This window comes from Beta vulgaris, chromosome 9 (assembly GCF_026745355.1).
Source record: "Beta vulgaris subsp. vulgaris cultivar EL10 chromosome 9, EL10.2, whole genome shotgun sequence".
In the NCBI taxonomy this organism is placed as follows: domain Eukaryota; kingdom Viridiplantae; phylum Streptophyta; class Magnoliopsida; order Caryophyllales; family Amaranthaceae; genus Beta; species Beta vulgaris.
The window spans coordinates 301,499-320,977 of record NC_079210.1 but is presented as its reverse complement, the minus strand read 5'-3'; the positions used below and the strand labels follow the sequence as shown (position 1 = coordinate 320,977).

The window sequence follows — 19,479 nt, the reverse complement described above, 5'->3', positions numbered from 1 at the left end:
AATAAACAAAGCAAAAAAACTATTTTCAAGAAGCAAACAAATAATGATGACACGATTTTTCTAGGCAAATCACAAAAAATTATGGAATTAAATATAGAACCAAGCACTATATTTTGGGACACCCAAAATGAAAATGAAGCACTATATTATGGGACGGAGGGAGTATTATTTTCACTACTCTATGAGGATTATGGGGACTATGGGTCTTATTTGGTAAGTTGATAATTTTTTACCTTGAAAGGTGTAAGTTGATTATTGGCTAGGTTCAACAAATAAGAAAGAGTGAAATAAAAAAGGAATTAATCTTAGGTTGTAAGTTGTATGATCACTTATTTAATCCAAAGATAAAAATAAAGTTGTGAATGTTTGATCATATATGATATGTGTTGCTTGTGTGTCATAATAAGTAATAATTGGTAAATCATGTAAAATGAAACTTGGATAGTAATAAACTTTAGACTGGTACACGTCTGAAATTAGATAATCATGATTTGGGATACATGATGAGCGGGTCATGGCTTTTTCTGGGAATCATATTGATCATCGTTCCTATTTTTATTTAAAAGGTTCATCGATATCGTAAGTCATGAAAATACGGAGTCGCACCGGTATTTCGTCTTCCAAAGGTAAGTCTAGTTTTTAGTTAGACAACTCGGTCCAATGACTATTCCATTAAAGTAATAAAAAGTGTTGTTAAAGTTTAGTTTAGTAAAAGTTATTTGCATATTGTGTTGTTGTTATCTATTCCTGCTTAATATTTATTAGTATCATGTTATGAATGTTTATTTATTATTATGTAAGACTCAGCTTTGCTGACTACGTGCTTTGTTTGTATGTGTTGATCATGACTTTGCCTTATTGATCATGTGATGATCCATTCCGGGTGAGCAGATTCTCTAGCGCATTGTCATCTACAGGTGTGCAAATGATACATCATAGAAGTTCGAGAATGGAGAACGTGTGTAGCATGTTGATTATTTATTGTTTTATAGTTAATATATTTATATTTAAGTTTGGTTTGAAGTTAATGTTGTTTGGTTTTTAACTTTGTTATTTATTGTATTTCAATTCTAAAGTTTAGATATATGTTTTTCGTTGCAAAATTCTGAATAAGCCGATACATTATTACATGGGCGATAATGCTTTGATAATGATTCTCTAGTTTTATATTTGAAAAGTATTTTTGGAAAAAAGAAAAGTATCGGGGTGTTATAATATGAGGGAGGAACTACTTATGATGCTCATATATTTAATTTATGGGATTACAAGATGACTTTGCTCTCACCTTTTCTAGAATAGCCATATCTCATCATTGCATTTGCTGCTCAACGTTACCTTTTGGGTTATTGAAGCTACGCGCCGGGTAATCCCAACGGGAATTTATCGGTCAGGCATTATTTTACCAAGCTCTGTGTGCCAGGAAATCAATCTATCTCGTTTGAGGTTTAGAATTATTACTCCTTTTGTATTTCAGATTAATGTAATGCAACTATGCAAGTCTTAGTAATTTTATTAATGTACTCCTGCGTTTTAATTCATAATGCTTGTTTCTCGTATCGATTAAGAAAACCATTATTTGCTTTAATTATTTGTAGTACTTGTATAGTTGTATTGGGAACTATAAATAATAAGCGTGTTTACAATTTCTTTCACATAAAAAGTAAGGATAAATATTAAATGTAGACAATGTGGCTACAACTTTCTATATAAAGTGAAATCAAAATAAGAATAAATTTGTTTGATGATGACATTTTAGAATAAATATTAATTGGAAAGTACCATTTCAAAAGTAGAAATAAAAAGAAAATATTTTAAAGACGCACAAAATAAAATAAAAGCACTATAAAGATTAATGGAGTATTTAGGAATGTTGATTGCTGAAGTATGAATTATTATGATATATTATATCGGATGGGACAATATTCTTGCTTATTTTTTTGTTGAACTAAGTTTATCTGACCTTATTAGTCTTACTTAAACCTTATTTTTACTTATAAATTATAATAATGTGAAAAGTGGGGTGACGGTAAGTCGGTGAGCGAGTATCCGGAGCAAAAGAGTTGAATGGGGGATCCCGATCCCGATCAACCGAAAGCTTTAGCTGCTCTTGATTCCTCTAACATCGGATTTCAGGTTCGTCACTTTCGATTATTATTTTTGTTTGTGTAATTGTGTAATTGTGTTATTAATTTGTAACTCTTGAAATTTTCAGCTTTTGAAGAAGCATGGTTGGAAGGAAGGAACTGGTCTTGGTGCTTCTCAACAGGTTCCCGTTCAAAACTTTTGATTTAGAAATTACAAGTATCTATATTATGTTTTTATCGATCATTGTTTCAGTGTTTCACAAATTCACAAATTCTTAGGTTTCTCGTCTTCAAATTCACTCGTTTGCTAAATACTAAATACTATAAATCTACCAATTCACTAATCAATACATTCTTCACTTTATCTAATTTCTTTTATTCTTTCCAGTGTTATAAAGGGAGGGTTGTGATATCATTTTGAGCTTTTCATATGAACTATGGTATTGAAATCTTTTTACGGCCCCTTTGGTAGTTGGTTATAGATGGTGGTAATGAGAATGAATTTATGTGTGAATTTGTGAAGATTATATCCTTGCTCATTCCCAGTGGCGGATCCAGGAATTTTTTAATGGTGGTTCACCATAAATTACCGTTCACTAAATCAAAATAATTTTTAATAAAAAATACTCCAAACTAAATTTCAATCGAAAAGAAGATAAATATATAACCAATAATTATACAAAATACAACCAAATAGTACTAGAAAAACCAAATATCCAAATTATACTACAAAATACAACCAAATACTAGTAAAAATGATTACAATTGCTCACGACGAGTTTTCATGTTTTGATATCGATTTACAATATCATTCATGCTAACATTCAAAAACAAATCATTCTCTAAATAAGTAATCAAACAATCATTCAACATTTGATCTCCCATACTATTACGCAATTTGTCTTTCACTTGCGTCATTCCAGAAAATACCCTTTCTACACTTGCCGTTGCAACGGGGAGAAGTAACACCAATTTTAAAAGCAAGTGACCTATCGTGAGTTTCAGACAATCCCGTCTCCACAAGTTTCATTGAAAGCTCACTAAGAGTCTTCAAATTCCAAAACCTTTCATCCGATCTCATAGCAACAATAAAATTCTGAAGTGTATGGTCAAAGAATATCAATTCTGAACTTGAAAATTCATTTGGATAGAATTTTGCAAGTTCAATCAATTTTGCTTTATCAAAAGAAGCAAACCGATTAGTTGGATTCAAACAAGACATACACACAAGTAAATCTTTACTTATCTCAGGGAATCGATTATCAAGTTCTTGCAACTGAAGATCAATGACACTCAAGAAAACTTCCACTCGAAAATGATGTAAATTTGACACTTGTGGGCCCTTACCTCTAAACAACCTTCTCCCCGGGACAACATATTTCCCCTCCATGCTAGGAACCTCAATGTCATACTTAGCCATAAAAGAAATCACCTTCTCCATATGAGAATCCCATCCTTCATCTCTCATCTCTTGCAAATTAATCTTGGTCACATTAACCATTCGCATTGCATTTACAATGTCTTGATCACGTTTTTGTAATGCCACATTCAAGTTATTTGTTATCCCAAAGATACCAACCATCAAATGTGCCACAAATACAAAATCAAAAGACATCAACAAATTTGTAATAGTTTGTGCTTTGTTAGAATCAAGTGCATCAGAGACTTCTGCAATGTCATCAAGCGACCCAAGGATGAAGGATATAAATCAAGCACATTCAATATTGTTTTGAAATGAGATCCCCAACGAGTGTCACAAGGTCTACCTAACCCACGTTCTTGATTTAAACCCGACCCTGTTTCAAGTTCACCTGAAGACAATGCTTCCACAATTCTTTGAGCTTGTTTTTCACGAATAAATTCTTTCCTCTTTGGTGAACCTCCCACAAAGTTCAAGAGAGGGGCAAGTACATCAGCAAATAACCAAGCACAATCAGAGTTTTTTTTAGCAAGTGCAACTTGAGTCAACTGAAGTTGGTGAGCAAAACAGTGGACAAAGTATGCTTGTTTACATTCATTCTGTATTAGAGTCTTAAGGCCATTAATTGAACCTTGCATATTACTTGCCCCATCATAACCCTGACCTCGTACTTGAGAGAAAGACAAAGAATACTCCATCAACAATGACTCTATAGCAGTTTTAAGAGTCAAAGAAGTAGTATCGGAAACATGCACAATACCAAGTAAACGCTCCCAAACTTCTCCCTTTTTTATTCACATATCTCAAACAAAGAGCCATTTGTTCCTTATCAGAAACATCAGCAGACTCATCAGCCAAGATAGTAAAGAAACCACCATCAATATCTTTAATGATTGCTTTAGTTGTCTCTTTTGCACATGCATTTATGATATCTTTTTGGACAATTGGAGAAGTAAGTTGACAATTACCAGGAGCATTTTTAAAAACAACTTTTGAATATTCAGGATCTTTTTTTGAAAGAAGAGTCAACAACGAGATAAAGTTACCTCTTCTCAAGGAACTTTCTTTTTCATCGTGACCACGGAAAGATAATCCTTGGAGTAGAAGCCATTGTATAGTTTCGATCGAAGCTTCAAGTCGTTTCCTATAAGCACTCATAGTTTCCTTTGTTTGTTTTGACAAGGCAGAGGAGATACTTGACTTCTGTTTCTTGAATAAATCCATGGCTATCACTGCTTTGTTGTGAGCACTCGTGTGTTTCCCGACATGATTTTTGATCGTATCTAATCTATTCCAAGATTTGAACCCCCACTAACAAAAGCATCACCTCCAATTGCATTCTCATCCTTGAATAAATAATAAATGAAACAATAGGTAGCATCCTTTTCCACACTATACTCAAGTCAACTCCATGTTTCAAACCACTGGCAACAAATCGACGGTTTTTTTTGTGCAATAAGTGTTTGAGGAAATAGAAAGTCTTTGGTTGACAAGGTTTTCTCTCAATGTAAGTTCTCCTCACTAAATCTCTATCATTTTTATGAAAATCACTCATCTTTCTCCTTTGGGTCTTGTGGAAGATTGGCGCAATCAATTTCACTTAGTCTTTGACCAAAGACCGGAGCGCTAGGAGGATTATGAGGGGAATTATGAGGGGAATTTGGAGGGAATCATGAGGGGAATTTTGAGGCGAATTTTGAATTGAATTGTGTGATGGAGAGGAATGTTGTTCGCTTGCTAGTTGAGGAGACAAAATTTGTTCACTTTGTGTTGGATGTGGAGGAGAATTTGGAGTTGGATTTTTCTTAGTGAAGAAACTAGCAATGTTTTGCATTTTGTTTGGAGTACGTTTTTCTCATTATCAAATCTGAAAATCAAGTAACAATTGAACTAAATTTGATTTATCTCACAAAATGAAACATGTCAATTTGTCATAACTCATAAGCCATAAACTATCATCAACAAAATCAACAATAAAGTGATAACAGTCAATTTAAATATAATGTAATTCCAAATACAACAACAAAATCAACATTTATAACAATTCTACATTACATAATCTGATATATAAACACCTATAACAACTGAAATTGCAATTTATTTTTCAATTCTCATGAAATTGATAAACCCTAATCTATAAAGTAAAACAAGAAATCAAGCAAATTGAGTAGATTAAGATGTACCTAGAGTAAAACAAGAAATCCGGCCACTGTCGTCCACCAAGAAATCTGATTTCCGACCACTTGAAGAGTTGAAGCCACGAATAATTCCGACCACGTACTTGAAGCCACGAATCGCCCAGACGCGGAGACGCCCACTGCCCACGACGGACGAAGCCACCAGCCCACCAGCAGTGACGAATCGACCACGAATGCGCCACCGGTGAGGTCGCCGGACGAAACCAGTCAAGCCAGCAAGGCAGCAACGAAAACGTTTGAGGTTTTATGAGAGAGAAAGAAGTATGCGATTGTGAGTGAGAGAAAAGAAGTTTCTGACTGCAGCCCACCAGCGTGATTTTTTTGAAATTTTTTTAATTTTTTTTTTTTTTTTTTTTTTTTTTTTTTTTTTTTTTTTTTTATTGCTGGTGCACGTGCACCAGCGTGGTATAAGGTAAATCCGCCACTGCTCATTCCCATGGTAATGCGAATTTATCCTAAAGTGTCCACTTTCCTTCTTGGTGGTATTGAAAATTGCTTGCCCTTTGGAGACAAAAACACAAGTTTAGGAGTGGGATTACTTGCTCATGGAGATAAAATGTCTTCCCATGGAGATTTTAGGGGTGCTTCCCTAATAAAATTACACTTAAAATTCATTCTCATTACCGCAATTTATTAACGACTACCAAACGAGCCGTTAGGAGTTGCATACTTAGTTGCTTATGCTTGTTGGTATTGTCTCGTCTTTTGAAGCTTCATAACCCAACATCCAAATTACAATGAGGAATTGGACAAAAAAGAACCACATGATTCACTTGAATTATTAAATCATATTAACCGAAGTTTTTGATTTTAAAATTTAACGTATTAACTGAAGTTTTAGTTTTCAAGAGTTAAAATTATTCTTTCTTGGTGATCTATGATGCTCACAGGGTAGGTTGGAGCCGGTAGAAACATATTTTAAAAAGAACAAAAGAGGTGTAGGAGCAGAAAAGGTGAAAAAGAAGATCTTGCATTTATCCACCACCACCCCTAGCGACAAGGAGAAACCAGTAAGTTTCAGCTGCTTCTTTTACAGGTCTCGATCCTGCTTCATTGCACTGAACTACTTTTGTTTGCAGATTAAACCATCTACGAATTTTAAGAATGCTGTCATGTTGTGTGATTGCCAAAATTATGACTATATTCTATATTGTGTTCTTTATGTTACTACTTGCTACTTAGGTGTAGTGTACTAACTTCTCATATCTCATCGTTTTTAGGATCTGTAGATAATGTTCTTGCTTTTTAGACAAACATATAAATACCTTCATTATTAATGTTATTGCTTTTGTTGGATGTCAAAATATCAATAAAGAAGATTCAACTTTTAAAGTGAAGCCTCTTTTTGGGAAACAGTCCACAGAGCAGTGACTAGGGTTTATCAGGACCAACGTTACTTATTACTAGTGTGGTTGTTTTTTCTCTTTAATAGATGATGTGCTACATCGATTTGTTAATATGTCGTTAAGTTATATGGTACATTTGAACAGGCTATATTATGGTACAAGTGTTTTGTGTTTTGTCTTACGTGAAGGTTGCTATGCTGGTCCAAACTGATGTGTGAGGGTCCATAAAGTTGGCTGTTAGCTTGGCTCTTATAAGCAAGGAAGTGAGCACAATGATTGGTACATGGGAAGATGTTTGTAGTGTTGTCATCGATAAACTGGCAATTAAAATGAGATTTGATCATAATTTGGCTCTGTATGTTTGAGGGGAAGTAGTGGTTTTTCTTTTTATCTTAAAGGACATTGGAGTATGGTCTTTATGAACAAAGGTGGGGCTTTCTACTTCTGCAATAAATTGTGCTAGAGCTGTTCCGTTCGATTTTAGTGGGAGATATGTGAAACATCAACTTGACCTTATTTAATTTTTTTAAAAAAACTTTTTGTGCTTTAGGGAGTGATGTTTGCGGAGTATGATACTGCTGCGTGCTTTTTAATATTCATTTGCACAGCTGCTTCAACCTTTTCTGTCATCAAGATAGTTATCGATTCCAAACCTACTGATTGTACAAGTGAATACATGTGCGTGGAGGCTGTAGTGTACCTCTCATTTTAAGAGAAATAATAGCACACTTTTAGTAGTCAGCATCTGTGTTGCTTGGCCTTTTATATGGGGACTAGGATTTGCTATGTAGATTGATTGCATGTTAATACCGTGCCATTTCTTTGGAAGATTTATTTTGTCCTGATTTAAATTGACTTTGGGACAGAATAACAGATCAAGATCTGGGTTGCAATTTCGACAACCCTCAGTTTTTAATCATATTTTGTTTAGCAGCTGAACAAGTTATGTCCTTTGGCACTTAGTTGGTGATTGGTCTATGCTTGCAATTGCTGCCATCTCTCTAAATTGTAACAGAGATTCAACCAGCGTTTCATAAATCATCATAGGATTTCATTTAATATTGATGAACCTGATATTATCCGTTGGTTGGGAACCCTAAATCATTGAGTTCAGACTTGTCTGTTGCTAACTCTGGCTATATCTTTGCCAGGAGAAAATGTCAAAAAAGGCAAAAGCATTATCAAAAAGGATGCGGAAAATGCTGGATGAAGAAAAGCGGCGGCAAGAGATGGATCTTCGACAAGCATTCTTTAGAGAGTTTTGGCCAGATAATGTCTGACATTGGGCTGACAAATGCGACTATATGCTTTTTGTTACGTGTCCGCGATAGAAGAGGCATATTCACTAACATTCTCTACTGATAAAGAGAGAGGAGGGTGGTGTTTGGTGGTGCACACTCTGAGGTGAAATTACACAATTAATTCTTTGTTCTCGGCATAACGTGCTATGTAAAAAGCCAAATGTTTTGCGATAGCTTGTACAGGTCTTTCATATACCAGAATTTGCTCTATATTATTGAAACAAATTTCTGGGAGCTAAAGTAGAGAATCATACAGGATATTCAAGAATCGAAAATGTTTGGAATTTTACAAGCTTACATAGTCTTGATGAACTGCAAATTTATCTAATGAGTGCTCACATAGAGTTTCAAATGAAGACATGACATGACGTTGAAGTGCAGTGAAGATGTATTTGTTATCATTATCCATGTTCCATGCTGTTGAAGATTTCGATGGGTTGTTTTCTAATATACAACTTGGCGAGTGTTAAAATTTCTTATCTTGTAAGCTGCCGCCGAACATGCTGTACTCGAATCATCTGTCTTGTGAAATGAGTATGAGCGTAACAATTGCTCCTTGTTCATTAATCCTTTCTGTAGCCTATTACTATTTTCACTTGTTTTAATTTCAGCCAGTTCACTGAACGCCTTTCCCATTTTCTGACATGGATATGGTTGTATTACGTAAGGATACTATGCCACTTATTGCTGGGATAAAAATTATGGACATAGGAAATTCGAGTTGGACACTTGGAATGGAAGATTGGACATATGTGTCCAATACGAGGACACGATAATTTCAATTGAAATGTCAAAGGCTTTCATAATTCATGTTGACAGAGTGTTTGATGGTACATAAAGTACGTTTTTTTTTTTACATCGCAAAAGTTTACATAGATAAAAAGGAAAGGCTCTTACAACACTGATAAAACAAACTAAAAACACATTACAAGAAACTAATAGCGTAACAAGCGCTTCTCCAATGTATCCTTGATTGTTGAGATGACTTGGTTGACAACGGTGAAACTTGCCGAAGCCATCCAATCCGTAGATTATACACCAAGGTGTAGGATGAGCATCCTACACCTTGTCCAAAACTACGTAGTTTTGATGGTTTTAGGGGAGCCAAAAGTTGGCAGACTTTTGGTAGTATTTATGAAAGTGGGCCAGTTCTTTCTCTCTCATCATTCACTCATTCCCTCCCTTTCTCTCTCATTTATTTTTCAAGAACCATTTCAATTCTCTCTCTCTCATTTATTTTGTTCTTCATTTATTTCTCCCTTATTTTCATTCATTTGTATTATAAATTTCCAAATGTTGATATTTGATTTTATTTTATGTTTTGCATTTTTAAAACTTTTTTTGATGTACAAATGCATATGGTTTGATGTACAATAATATACGAGTGTACATTTGGGGATTTTCAGTGATCAAAGTAATGACCACCAGTGTACATTGTGATTTATCCTTATTTACGTTGGTTGCGGTACCTTTTTTTATTATTATTAGCTCCACCTACAGTTGCATGTACATGCACGTACCTAGCATGTACACTTTGTTGACATTCATGTACATTAACTGGGTTAACGTTACAATCATGTTGTTATGTGTTGACCTTTTGTTTTAATACTCGTATTGAGTTTTTTTTTTTGTTTTGGATGTCTATTATTGTTCATTGTGTGTTATTGACGATTTTATGGGGGGATGTCATTGTACATTTTGATTTTGTTAATGAACAACCACGAAGCCAAGAATGTACAAAGAAACATAATAGAATAAAAGTAACCCAATTCCTAAAGCTGATGTCAAGTGAGTAATTTGCAATCTTTGTACACTGGTGTGTTGATGTTTGTTCGCTAATGAAATTCAATATGTACAATTACAGTCCTATACCTCATAGTGCTCCAGGTGCCACAAAAAAAACTCAATATGATATTAAAACAAAAGGTCAATACATAACAACATGATTGTAACCCAGTTAATGTACATGAATGTCAACAAAGTGTACATGCAAGGTACGTGCATGTACATGCAACTGTATGTGGAGCTAATAATAAAAAAGGGTACCGCAACCAACATAAATAAGGATAAATCACAATGTACACTGATGGTCATTACTTTGATCACTGAAAATAAGGATACATTATTGTTTGATTGAATGTTCACTGGATATGACTCAATGTACAATTATTCTAGCAAGATTGTTCAATTATTAAGCCTGAATGTACAATGTTGTTATGACTGAATGTTCAAGTTATTTTATAGAGCTGACTTTGTTCTGTGTACATTAAAATTGCATTAATGATCATTGTGTATGACTAAATATACATTAGCTTCACTAACATGCATGCATAACATATTCTATAGACACAAACAAAACAAAAAAAAACTCAATATGGGTACTAGATTAAAAGGTCAACACATAACAACATGATTGTAACCCACTTAATGTACATGAATGTCAACAAAGTGTACATGCAATGTACGTGCATGTACATGCAACTGTAGGTGGAGCTAATAATAAAAAAAAGGTTCCGCAACCAACGTAAATAAGGATAAATCACAATGTACACTGATGGTCAATACTTTGATCACTGAAAATCCCCAAATGTATACTCGTATATTATTGTACATCAAACCATATGCATTTGTACATTAAAAAAAGTTTTAAAAATGCAAAACAGAATATATAATCAAATATATCAACATTTGGAAATTTAAAATAGAAATGAATGAAAATAAGGGAGAAATAAATGAAGAACAAAATAAATGAGAGAGATAATTGAAATGGTTCTTGAAAAATAAATGAGAGAGAAAAAGAGGGAATGAGTGAGTGATGAGAGAGAAAGAGCTGGCCCACCTAAAAATTCTGCCAAAAGCATGCCAATTTTTGGCCCTCCTAAAAGCATCAAAACTACGTAGTTTTGGCCAAGGTGTAGGTTCCTCATCCTACACCCTGGTGCAGGATCTAAATTGCCGAAGCCATCAATAGTGATTGTAATATAAGAGATTTGAGCTCCAGATGGACGGATAAATCCTTGAGGACCAGGGAGTTCAGAAACCAAGAAAAGATTCGGAAGGGTAGTGATACTAATATTTTCAAGTATAGATATTCCTAATTTATATTTTTAAGAACGAAATATAAGTGTGGAATATTAATCAAAAGTTATGGCTAGGAAAGACTTGGTACTTAAATTGACCGTTTGTGTTGTATCTCTCTTTTTTGGGAACCCGCTCGACTAATTATTCATATACTATGAACCTAGTACTCAAATAAATACTTTTTATTATGATCATATACGTATTTTTTTGAAAATTTCAAAAGAAAAAGACTTTTTAGAAAAATTTAATCTTTTCCAATTCATTTCAAATTACAGTTGGAAGTTTATTTTTATTCTGAATATTCTGGCAACATGTTATTCATATTTTACTTATGTATCTATGTATTTTTTTCGAATTAAAAAGCCAAAACTTTTTTTTCAATGAATTATTGTAAATTTTCTTATATGAATCGTTTAGTTATTTATTGTTATATTAGCAATATGATTATTATGAATATATGTTAAGGAAGTGTGACCTATTGTCAGGTTAATATAAAAATCTTTGTATCTTCATAAGTAAAAGAAAAAGTTTATTATTTATTATAAGAATTGAGTTATTATTTTGTCTTTCATGAGATATTATTATTTTTCTTACAATTGGACTTTTTAAGTCTTAACCCAGTTTCGCTTGATTAAAAAAACAAATTCTTAATTTAATTGCGGAGTATATTATTGTGAGACGGGGTTAATTTTTTTACCTCAAATGGGTCATTTTTATAGAATTGACATTTTAAGGTATAGAGTTATTATTTGTTTCAAGCTTTCTTTAAACTTGTAAAATAACTATTTCGACTTAAAAGTGACATATTTCAAGTAAAATTAAATCAATTTGACAATAATTTTATCGTACCCTAAATGTACACTTAAAAAACAACTAGGTAAAAAGAAAAATAAATTTGGATGCTTCATGGGCTTCGAAGGGGTGGTTAGGAATGAGAGTTGTTGCACGTGATGAAAAAGGTGGAGTGTTATTTGCAGCAACATGTCAAGTTCGAGCTTGTGGATCTTGGAAATCCGGGAAGTAAAGCTCTCCTTCTTGCCATAAAGCTTGCTAGGCCTCATGGTTATGATAATATCATTTTAGAGTCGAATAGTCAAGTGCTAGTGACTAGACTTTATAGAACTGTAGTTTATATATTTGAGTTTGAATAGGGTTCTAGAGGACATTCTTTTGGTTAGGGCTAGTTTTTTAGTTCCATCTCTTGGTCTCATGTGAAAAGAGGTGGTAATTATGTTGCTCATCATTTAACTAAGATAGTGTCATTTGGGTTAGAGCAGGTTCGGGAGAATCATTATCTTTCGGAGATTTATCCTTATATACTTTCAAATGCTTTGTTCATTAATTAACGCACTATTGAGTTTTTACTTAAAAAAAAAAAAAACACATATATTATTGCATCTTAAATAAAACAGTAAAATTGAGTAGGAAACAGTAGAATGTAAAGTGAAAATTCCATGTAAGATCTAAGAAACCGCATTGAGTCAACCGGCAAACTCAATTTAGATTTGAGCCCCATCTGTAGCAGTAGACAGTAGTAGTTCTGGAAAATAAAAACAAACAAAAGAAAACACACTCAAGACTCTCCTTTCTCCATCAATTTGCCCCAAATCCAGACATCCCCAGCAATCTTATTCATTAAATTGCGAATCCCAGATTTTAATTTCAAAAAAAAAAAAAAAAACTATTATGGGTTTCCTCTGATTCAGATACTCAGACAGCGGCAACGAAAATCAAGGAAAATTCTATGGAAGGCAAGTATGTTGTCCTTTTTGTTCTGTTTTGCATTTGTTTTTCTATAATTATTGATGTAAATTGTGCTACCCCTTTACTTGAAACTCAGCTCCTTCCTAATTGCAATTGCAATCCTGAGACTCATAAAGATAGCATTTTTAATGATGATAATTTGTTGTATAATCAACACCAAGCTCAAATTGATAAGTTAGAAGAGTTAGTTAGGAATTTAAGTGAGCTAGTGGGAAGATTAGAGTCCAAACTTGATGAATCTAAAAATTATAAGAGTTTGGAAAATGCAAACTACTATTATACTACCAAGGAAAAGGGTGATAGATCAACTTATACTTTGGGGAGAGATATTGGCATTCAAGATGACGGATTTAAAGGTAAGACTGCTCAAGAGAATCGATTAAAAACCGGTTCGATTACCAAGTACAGCCCATTTTGGTCTGAGAAATTCCAGTTTATGTCAGCAGTCAACTTGGATTCAGTTGCTACAAGTGTTAATGTTTTGCCCTTTCGAGATTATGAAGGCAGCAGTAAGTATATAGCGGTTGGTGATGATCGAGGCCGAGTTTATGTCTTCTTAAGAAATGGGGATGTATTGCTTGAGTTCTACACACTGTCTCATTCACCTGTTACTGCTATGCTTTCGTATATGTCAGCGTATATGAACGAGAGTGTGTTGGTTACAGGACATAGTAATGGGATCATTTTGGCTCATAGACTTTGGGAGACTTCGGTTTCTGAGGATCTGAGTTCCCTTCATATGGAGCATCATGTGGCTTTGGATACGGGAGAAACTGGGTCAGTTGAATCATCAATCTCAATCTTGGAAGTCCATCATGTTGGAAGATCCAGATACATCTTGTCTGTGGAAGAGAGTGGGAAAATCAAGGTTTTTAGAGAGAATGGTACTCTGTATGGGTTGGCTGTGCCAACAAGCCGTCCCTTGGCTTTTCTAAAGCAACGGCTTCTGTTCTTGATGGAGAAGGGTGCCGGATCTTTAGACTTGAGGACTATGAAGATCAGGGAGACTGAATGTGAAGGTTTGAATGATTCGTTGGTGAAAAACTACGTGTTTGATGCTACTGAACGGTCAAAGGCATATGGGTTCACATCATCTGGCGATTTGATTCATCTATTATTATTAGGTGATGTAACCAACTTCAAATGCAGGGTTAGATCCAGGAAAAAGTTTGACATGGATGAGCCTCTTGCTTTTCAAGCAATTAAGGGATACTTACTAATCATCGGCCAAGAAAAGATTTATGTGTACAATGTTTCAACTCAGCACTATATCAGGTCTGGTGCTCCTCGTCAGACATTTTCTGCCGGTATAGAGGAGATCAAATCATCTTTTTTACCTGGTCAGACTGTGGATGAGAGCGGGAAGGAAAAGGCGATACCACTAATTGCTAGTGATCGTGAGAAGCTTGTTATTCTTGGTCTTGGAGGAGGATACGTTGGAATGTACCGTTCAAAACTTCCGATTACCAAAGGAGAGTCCAACACAGTGCTGTGGACAAGTCCTGTGCTGTTTTTCATCCTCTTCCTCTTTGGAGCATGGCAGTTCTTTGCCAAGAAAAAGGAAGCACTTACATCGTGGGGCCCAGATGATCCATTTAATTCCACCTCAGTCACAAGTGGAGCCCCATTAGGATCTGGGTCAGGAGATAGATCTTTTACTGATTCATCATCAAGAAATGCTGATGTCATGGAATTGAGGAACAATGGTTTAAGAGGTCCATCAAGAAGGTATACTTCTCCTTCCCGATATCCTGCTGGTGGAGGCAGTACCTTTAGGCCAAGTGCCGTGGACACCAGCTCTAGACCATCCTCTGTCGATCCCAATTATAGAACAACCTCAGAGATGAAATTCAGAGGTTCTAATCTTGACTCCTCCTCTGCTTTCCCAAAACGAAGAGAGAATCTGTATGATGATGGAAACTGACTTGTAAAATAACATTCCTGGAAGTGCTACCTGCTGGAGGTGTTGTTACTGAATTTTGTTTTTGTGTCTCGTTTATTACCCCCATAGTGTTCATATCATCATATGCACCTATTTCTGTTTGAGCTTGTACCCTTGTTGTAATTTTGTGATCTTCGGTTGTGAAGATAGAACTAATGTAAGAGCTTACTATAGTATTTTCCAAGTATACAGGAGTTGTGCAATTGTGCTTTTCATTGTTCTCTAATCTATATTACTGGAACTTATCACTTTACCTCAACCATTTGCCACGACATGGGCATGAGAACTTCGACTTTTCATTTTGGGCCAAAATTGGAGAACTTTCACGAAAAAGCCGAATTGGACACATTCTCATGTCCCGCATGAGTAATTGAATCTGAGTAACATAAGTGATCTTTCTTTGGACGGCCTAAATATAATGCAGTGATAGGCCCGTGATTTGTGGAGCCATAGATCCAGAGTCCTCTCAGAAGGGGCTCTTTTGAAACATCTTGGCATGTATAGTAGTGTAGTGATGGACAATTGATTTTTATTTCCTCTTTACTTGACTACTATAGTTAAGTCTAAGATTTTTTGGTTGTTGGGTATATGGTAGTATATGAGGCTCAATGGGGTGTATGGGTGTGGAGAAAGGTTGCGTCGAAGAAAAAACGGTGAAGGAGTTGAAGGTAGGTGACTCGAGGGGTGGCTCGAGGGGTGGCTCGAAGTGGCTCGAAGATGGCTCGAAGATGGTTGAAGATGGTCGAGGGTGCCCGCGCTTAAGGCCTGCGACCGCATGTTTGCGGGATAGAGATGAGCAGCTAGGCTGCTGTTCGCCCGCGCTTGAAGGCCTGCGCCCACCCCGCGCCCGCAGCGATGAGCTGCAGTTTTCGTCGTCATGATCTGTCCGCCCGCGGGATGTCGAGCGCGGGCGCGGGTTGACGAGCCAAACTCGTTTTTCCGGTTTTTTCCTTATTAATTAATGAGGGTATAAATATAAACCCTAATTATGTTTATTAATTTTCATCATCTTTAAACACATAGTTTGAGAGAGAGAAAGCTTTAGAGAGATCTCTTGGGTGCTTTTGTAATCTCTATCAAACATTCATCGATTCCTAGTGCAGATTCGTGGTTTTTCTCCCAGTTCTTGGGTTTCCACGTAAAATTTCTGGTGTGTTCTTTCCTGCTTTATTATTTGATATTCTATTATTGTTTGCTATTATTCTTAGATTGATAGTCAATAGAACTTACAAGTGGTATCAAGAGCTAGGTTTGATTATTGTCTAGATCTAGAATAATTAACAATGGAGGATTCAAAGACTAGAATTGAAAAGTTTGATGGGACAGATTTTGGATATTGGAAGATGCAAATAGAGGACATCTTATATCAGAAAAATCTGTATCAACCTTTGTCTGAAAAGCCTGCTGAGATGGAGGAGGCTAAGTGGAAAGTACTGGACAGACAGGCACTAGCGGTGGTGCGTTTGACATTGGCTCGGACTGTGGCGTTCAATGTCAAGGATATCAAAACAACGGCTGAATTGATCAAAGCACTGTCAGATATGTATGAAAAGCCCTCTGCAATGAATAAGGTATATCTGATGCGCCGTTTGTTTGGTTTAGAGATGAATAATGGTAGTTCTGCTGCTGAACATATTAATGAATTTAATTCATTAATAAGTCAGTTATCTTCGGTTAATATTGCCTTTGAGGATGAAGTGAAAGCCCTAATTTTGTTGTCCTCTTTACCTACTGCTTGGGAAACTGTTGTAACTGCTGTTAGTAATTCCTCTGGTAAAGAGAAATTGGTTTATGATGTTGTCCGTGATCTGATTTTGAGTGAGAGCATTCGAAGGAAGGAGAGTGGAGAATCATCTGGAGCATACAGTGCAGAAGGTAGAGGGAGGGGAAAAGGGAGGAACTTTCAGGGAAAATCAGAGTCAAAGGGGGACCGGGTAAGTCAAAGGCAGAGTAGTGTTACTTGCTGGGGGTGTGGTAATGAAGGACATTAAAGAGAGATTGTCCTAGGAAAGAGAATGGGAAAGGGAAGAAGAAGGTTCAAGAAAGTGATGATGAAGAAGATGCATCAACTAACTTGATTTCGAGTACGATTCTGATGCTTTGATGGTAAGCATGGATATCAGGAAGAGTTGGTTGGGTGCTCGGGATCATGGGTCTTGGATTCGGTTCTTCTCACCATTCCTCACCATGCAAGGAGTTGTTTCGGAATTTCAAATCCGGAAAACTTGAAAAGGTCTACCTTGCGGATGGCAAGGCAGTGGAAGTCATGGGGAAAGGTGATGTGAGTGTGAAACTCACTCATGGTGGCTCGTTGGAGTTGAAGAATGTCAAGTTTTCCCAAGGTTGAAGAAAAGCTTGATATCGGTAGCCCAACTTGCTACATCGGGTTACAAGGTTGTGTTTGATGGTGGTTCTTGGAAAATTGTCAAGGGAGCAATGATCATAGCTCGTGGGGCAAGGACTGGAACACTTTACACCATGAGGAGCACAACAAAGGGATCCGGGATTGGGATGAGAACTTCATGTAAGGTGTCGTTTGGTCGGAAAACTATCGATAGTGGGCTAAGGGATGAGAACCGTGGTGAAGCGGTATCCCGGTGGCAAATTGACCGGTAAGCGAACAAGGTGAAGACGGCACACAAGCATGATGTGCCGGAAATCCTAAGTGGAACAAAGGGTGTATTGTTCGAGTGGGAGCAATGTGAGTTTGTTTTCATAACAATGAGAAGCTTCTTTGGCTTAGGTGGTAATTGGTTTTATTGAAGTTTGATGAGACTTCAATGTGCTTCTTTGGTTGGAGAGGAAGTGATTGTCTTCTTTAGCTGTAGAGGAAGGGATCTTCATTTGGTTGTACTTGTCTCTAAGGTGATCCGACCTCCGGGGTAGGAGGGTGTGTAGGTTCATGGAGTGATGGTGCAATAATTTGGAGTTTAGTGATTAAGAATCAAAGTCGGTGTAGATTTTGATGTCTTTGAATTGGAGTTGGTGCAAACTTCAATGTCAGTTTCCTTGGTGTAGAGGAGATGTTGTCATGGGATGCTTGAGGTATGTCATGGTTTGGACACAACTAGAGATTGCTTTTGCAGTGGGAGTTGTGTGTAGGAAGATGAATGAGTGGATGATGAAGGTATGAAGTTTTCTTCACTTACACCTATCTCCAAGTGGGAGATTGTTGGGTATATGGTAGTATATGAGGCTCAATGGGGTGTATGGGTGTGGAGAAAGGTTGCGTCGAAGAAAAAAACGGTGAAGGAGTTGAAGGTAGGTGACTCGAGGGGTGGCTCGAGGGGTGGCTCGAAGTGGCTCGAAGATGGCTCGAAGATGGTTGAAGATGGTCGAGGGGTGCCCGCGCTTCAAGGCCTGCGACCGCATGTTTGCGGGATAGAGATGAGCAGCTAGGCTGCTGTTCGCCCGCGCTTGAAGGCCTGCGCCCACCCCGCGCCCGCAGCGATGAGCTGCAGTTTTCGTCGTCATGATCTGTCCGCCCGCGGGATGTCGAGCGCGGGCGCGGGTTGACGAGCCAAACTCGTTTTTCCGGTTTTTTCCTTATTAATTAATGAGGGTATAAATATAAACCCTAATTATGTTTATTGAATTATTCATCATCTTTAAACACATAGTTTGAGAGAGAGAAAGCTTTAGAGAGATCTCTTGGGTGCTTTTGTAATCTCTATCAAACATTCATCGATTCCTAGTGCAGATTCGTGGTTTTTCTCCCAGTTCTTGGGTTTCCACGTAAAATTTCTGGTGTGTTCTTTCCTGCTTTATTATTTGATATTCTATTATTGTTTGCTATTATTCTTAGATTGATAGTCAATAGAACTTACATTGGTGTCAGGGAAATAGGTGATTGTGAGCAAGCTATGATTTTCGCATCCATTATACAATTGTCATCAATTCTTCAAGGGACTGCTTTGGACTCAGAACTAGCATTCTTACTACTGTACGAGGTGAGCTATGCAAAAATGTTTTCCCCTGCTCCGGAGTTGGTTTAATAGTAGAGAAAGAAAAGAATCAATCAAAAAATTAAAATTGGTGATGTTTTTGCGCCAACCCCACAATTTATAGTGCTAAAATAGGTTAAAACTTTCTTTTTATTTTATAAGCCAACTCATGAGTCCTGAGGTGTTTGGTGTTTATGTAAAAGACTAGAATGTTATCGCTCACATAATAATTAGATTGAATTAGTTTATAAATGATTCAAACATTATTTAATCAATGATTTCGCTCCATATGCACATGTTTATCTAATATTTGCTAAACAGAAATAATGCTAAATTTGAACTAGATGAACTTTGTGAACAAGTTTTGCGTACCTATTATTTGAGGTTATTAGATCGTAA

The 19,479-nt window shown here is 36.3% G+C and overlaps 2 protein-coding genes across 2 annotated transcripts; both read left to right on the top strand.

Moving 5' to 3' along the window:
• Window positions 1-1,973: 1,973 nt before the first annotated feature.
• Window positions 1,974-8,916, top strand: LOC104902514 (uncharacterized). Its single transcript, XM_010690309.4, has 4 exons — window positions 1,974-2,133; window positions 2,213-2,266; window positions 6,593-6,712; window positions 8,200-8,916. Exons 1-4 carry the CDS (start codon window positions 2,065-2,067, stop codon window positions 8,326-8,328), a joined length of 372 nt encoding a protein of 123 aa, XP_010688611.1. The 5' UTR covers window positions 1,974-2,064; the 3' UTR covers window positions 8,329-8,916.
• Window positions 8,917-12,867: 3,951 nt separating this feature from the next.
• LOC104902513 (hypothetical protein) lies at window positions 12,868-15,351 on the top strand. The gene has a single exon (XM_010690308.4). It carries the CDS (start codon window positions 13,175-13,177, stop codon window positions 15,116-15,118), a length of 1,944 nt encoding a protein of 647 aa, XP_010688610.1. The 5' UTR covers window positions 12,868-13,174; the 3' UTR covers window positions 15,119-15,351.
• The last annotated feature ends 4,128 nt before the right edge of the window (window positions 15,352-19,479 follow it).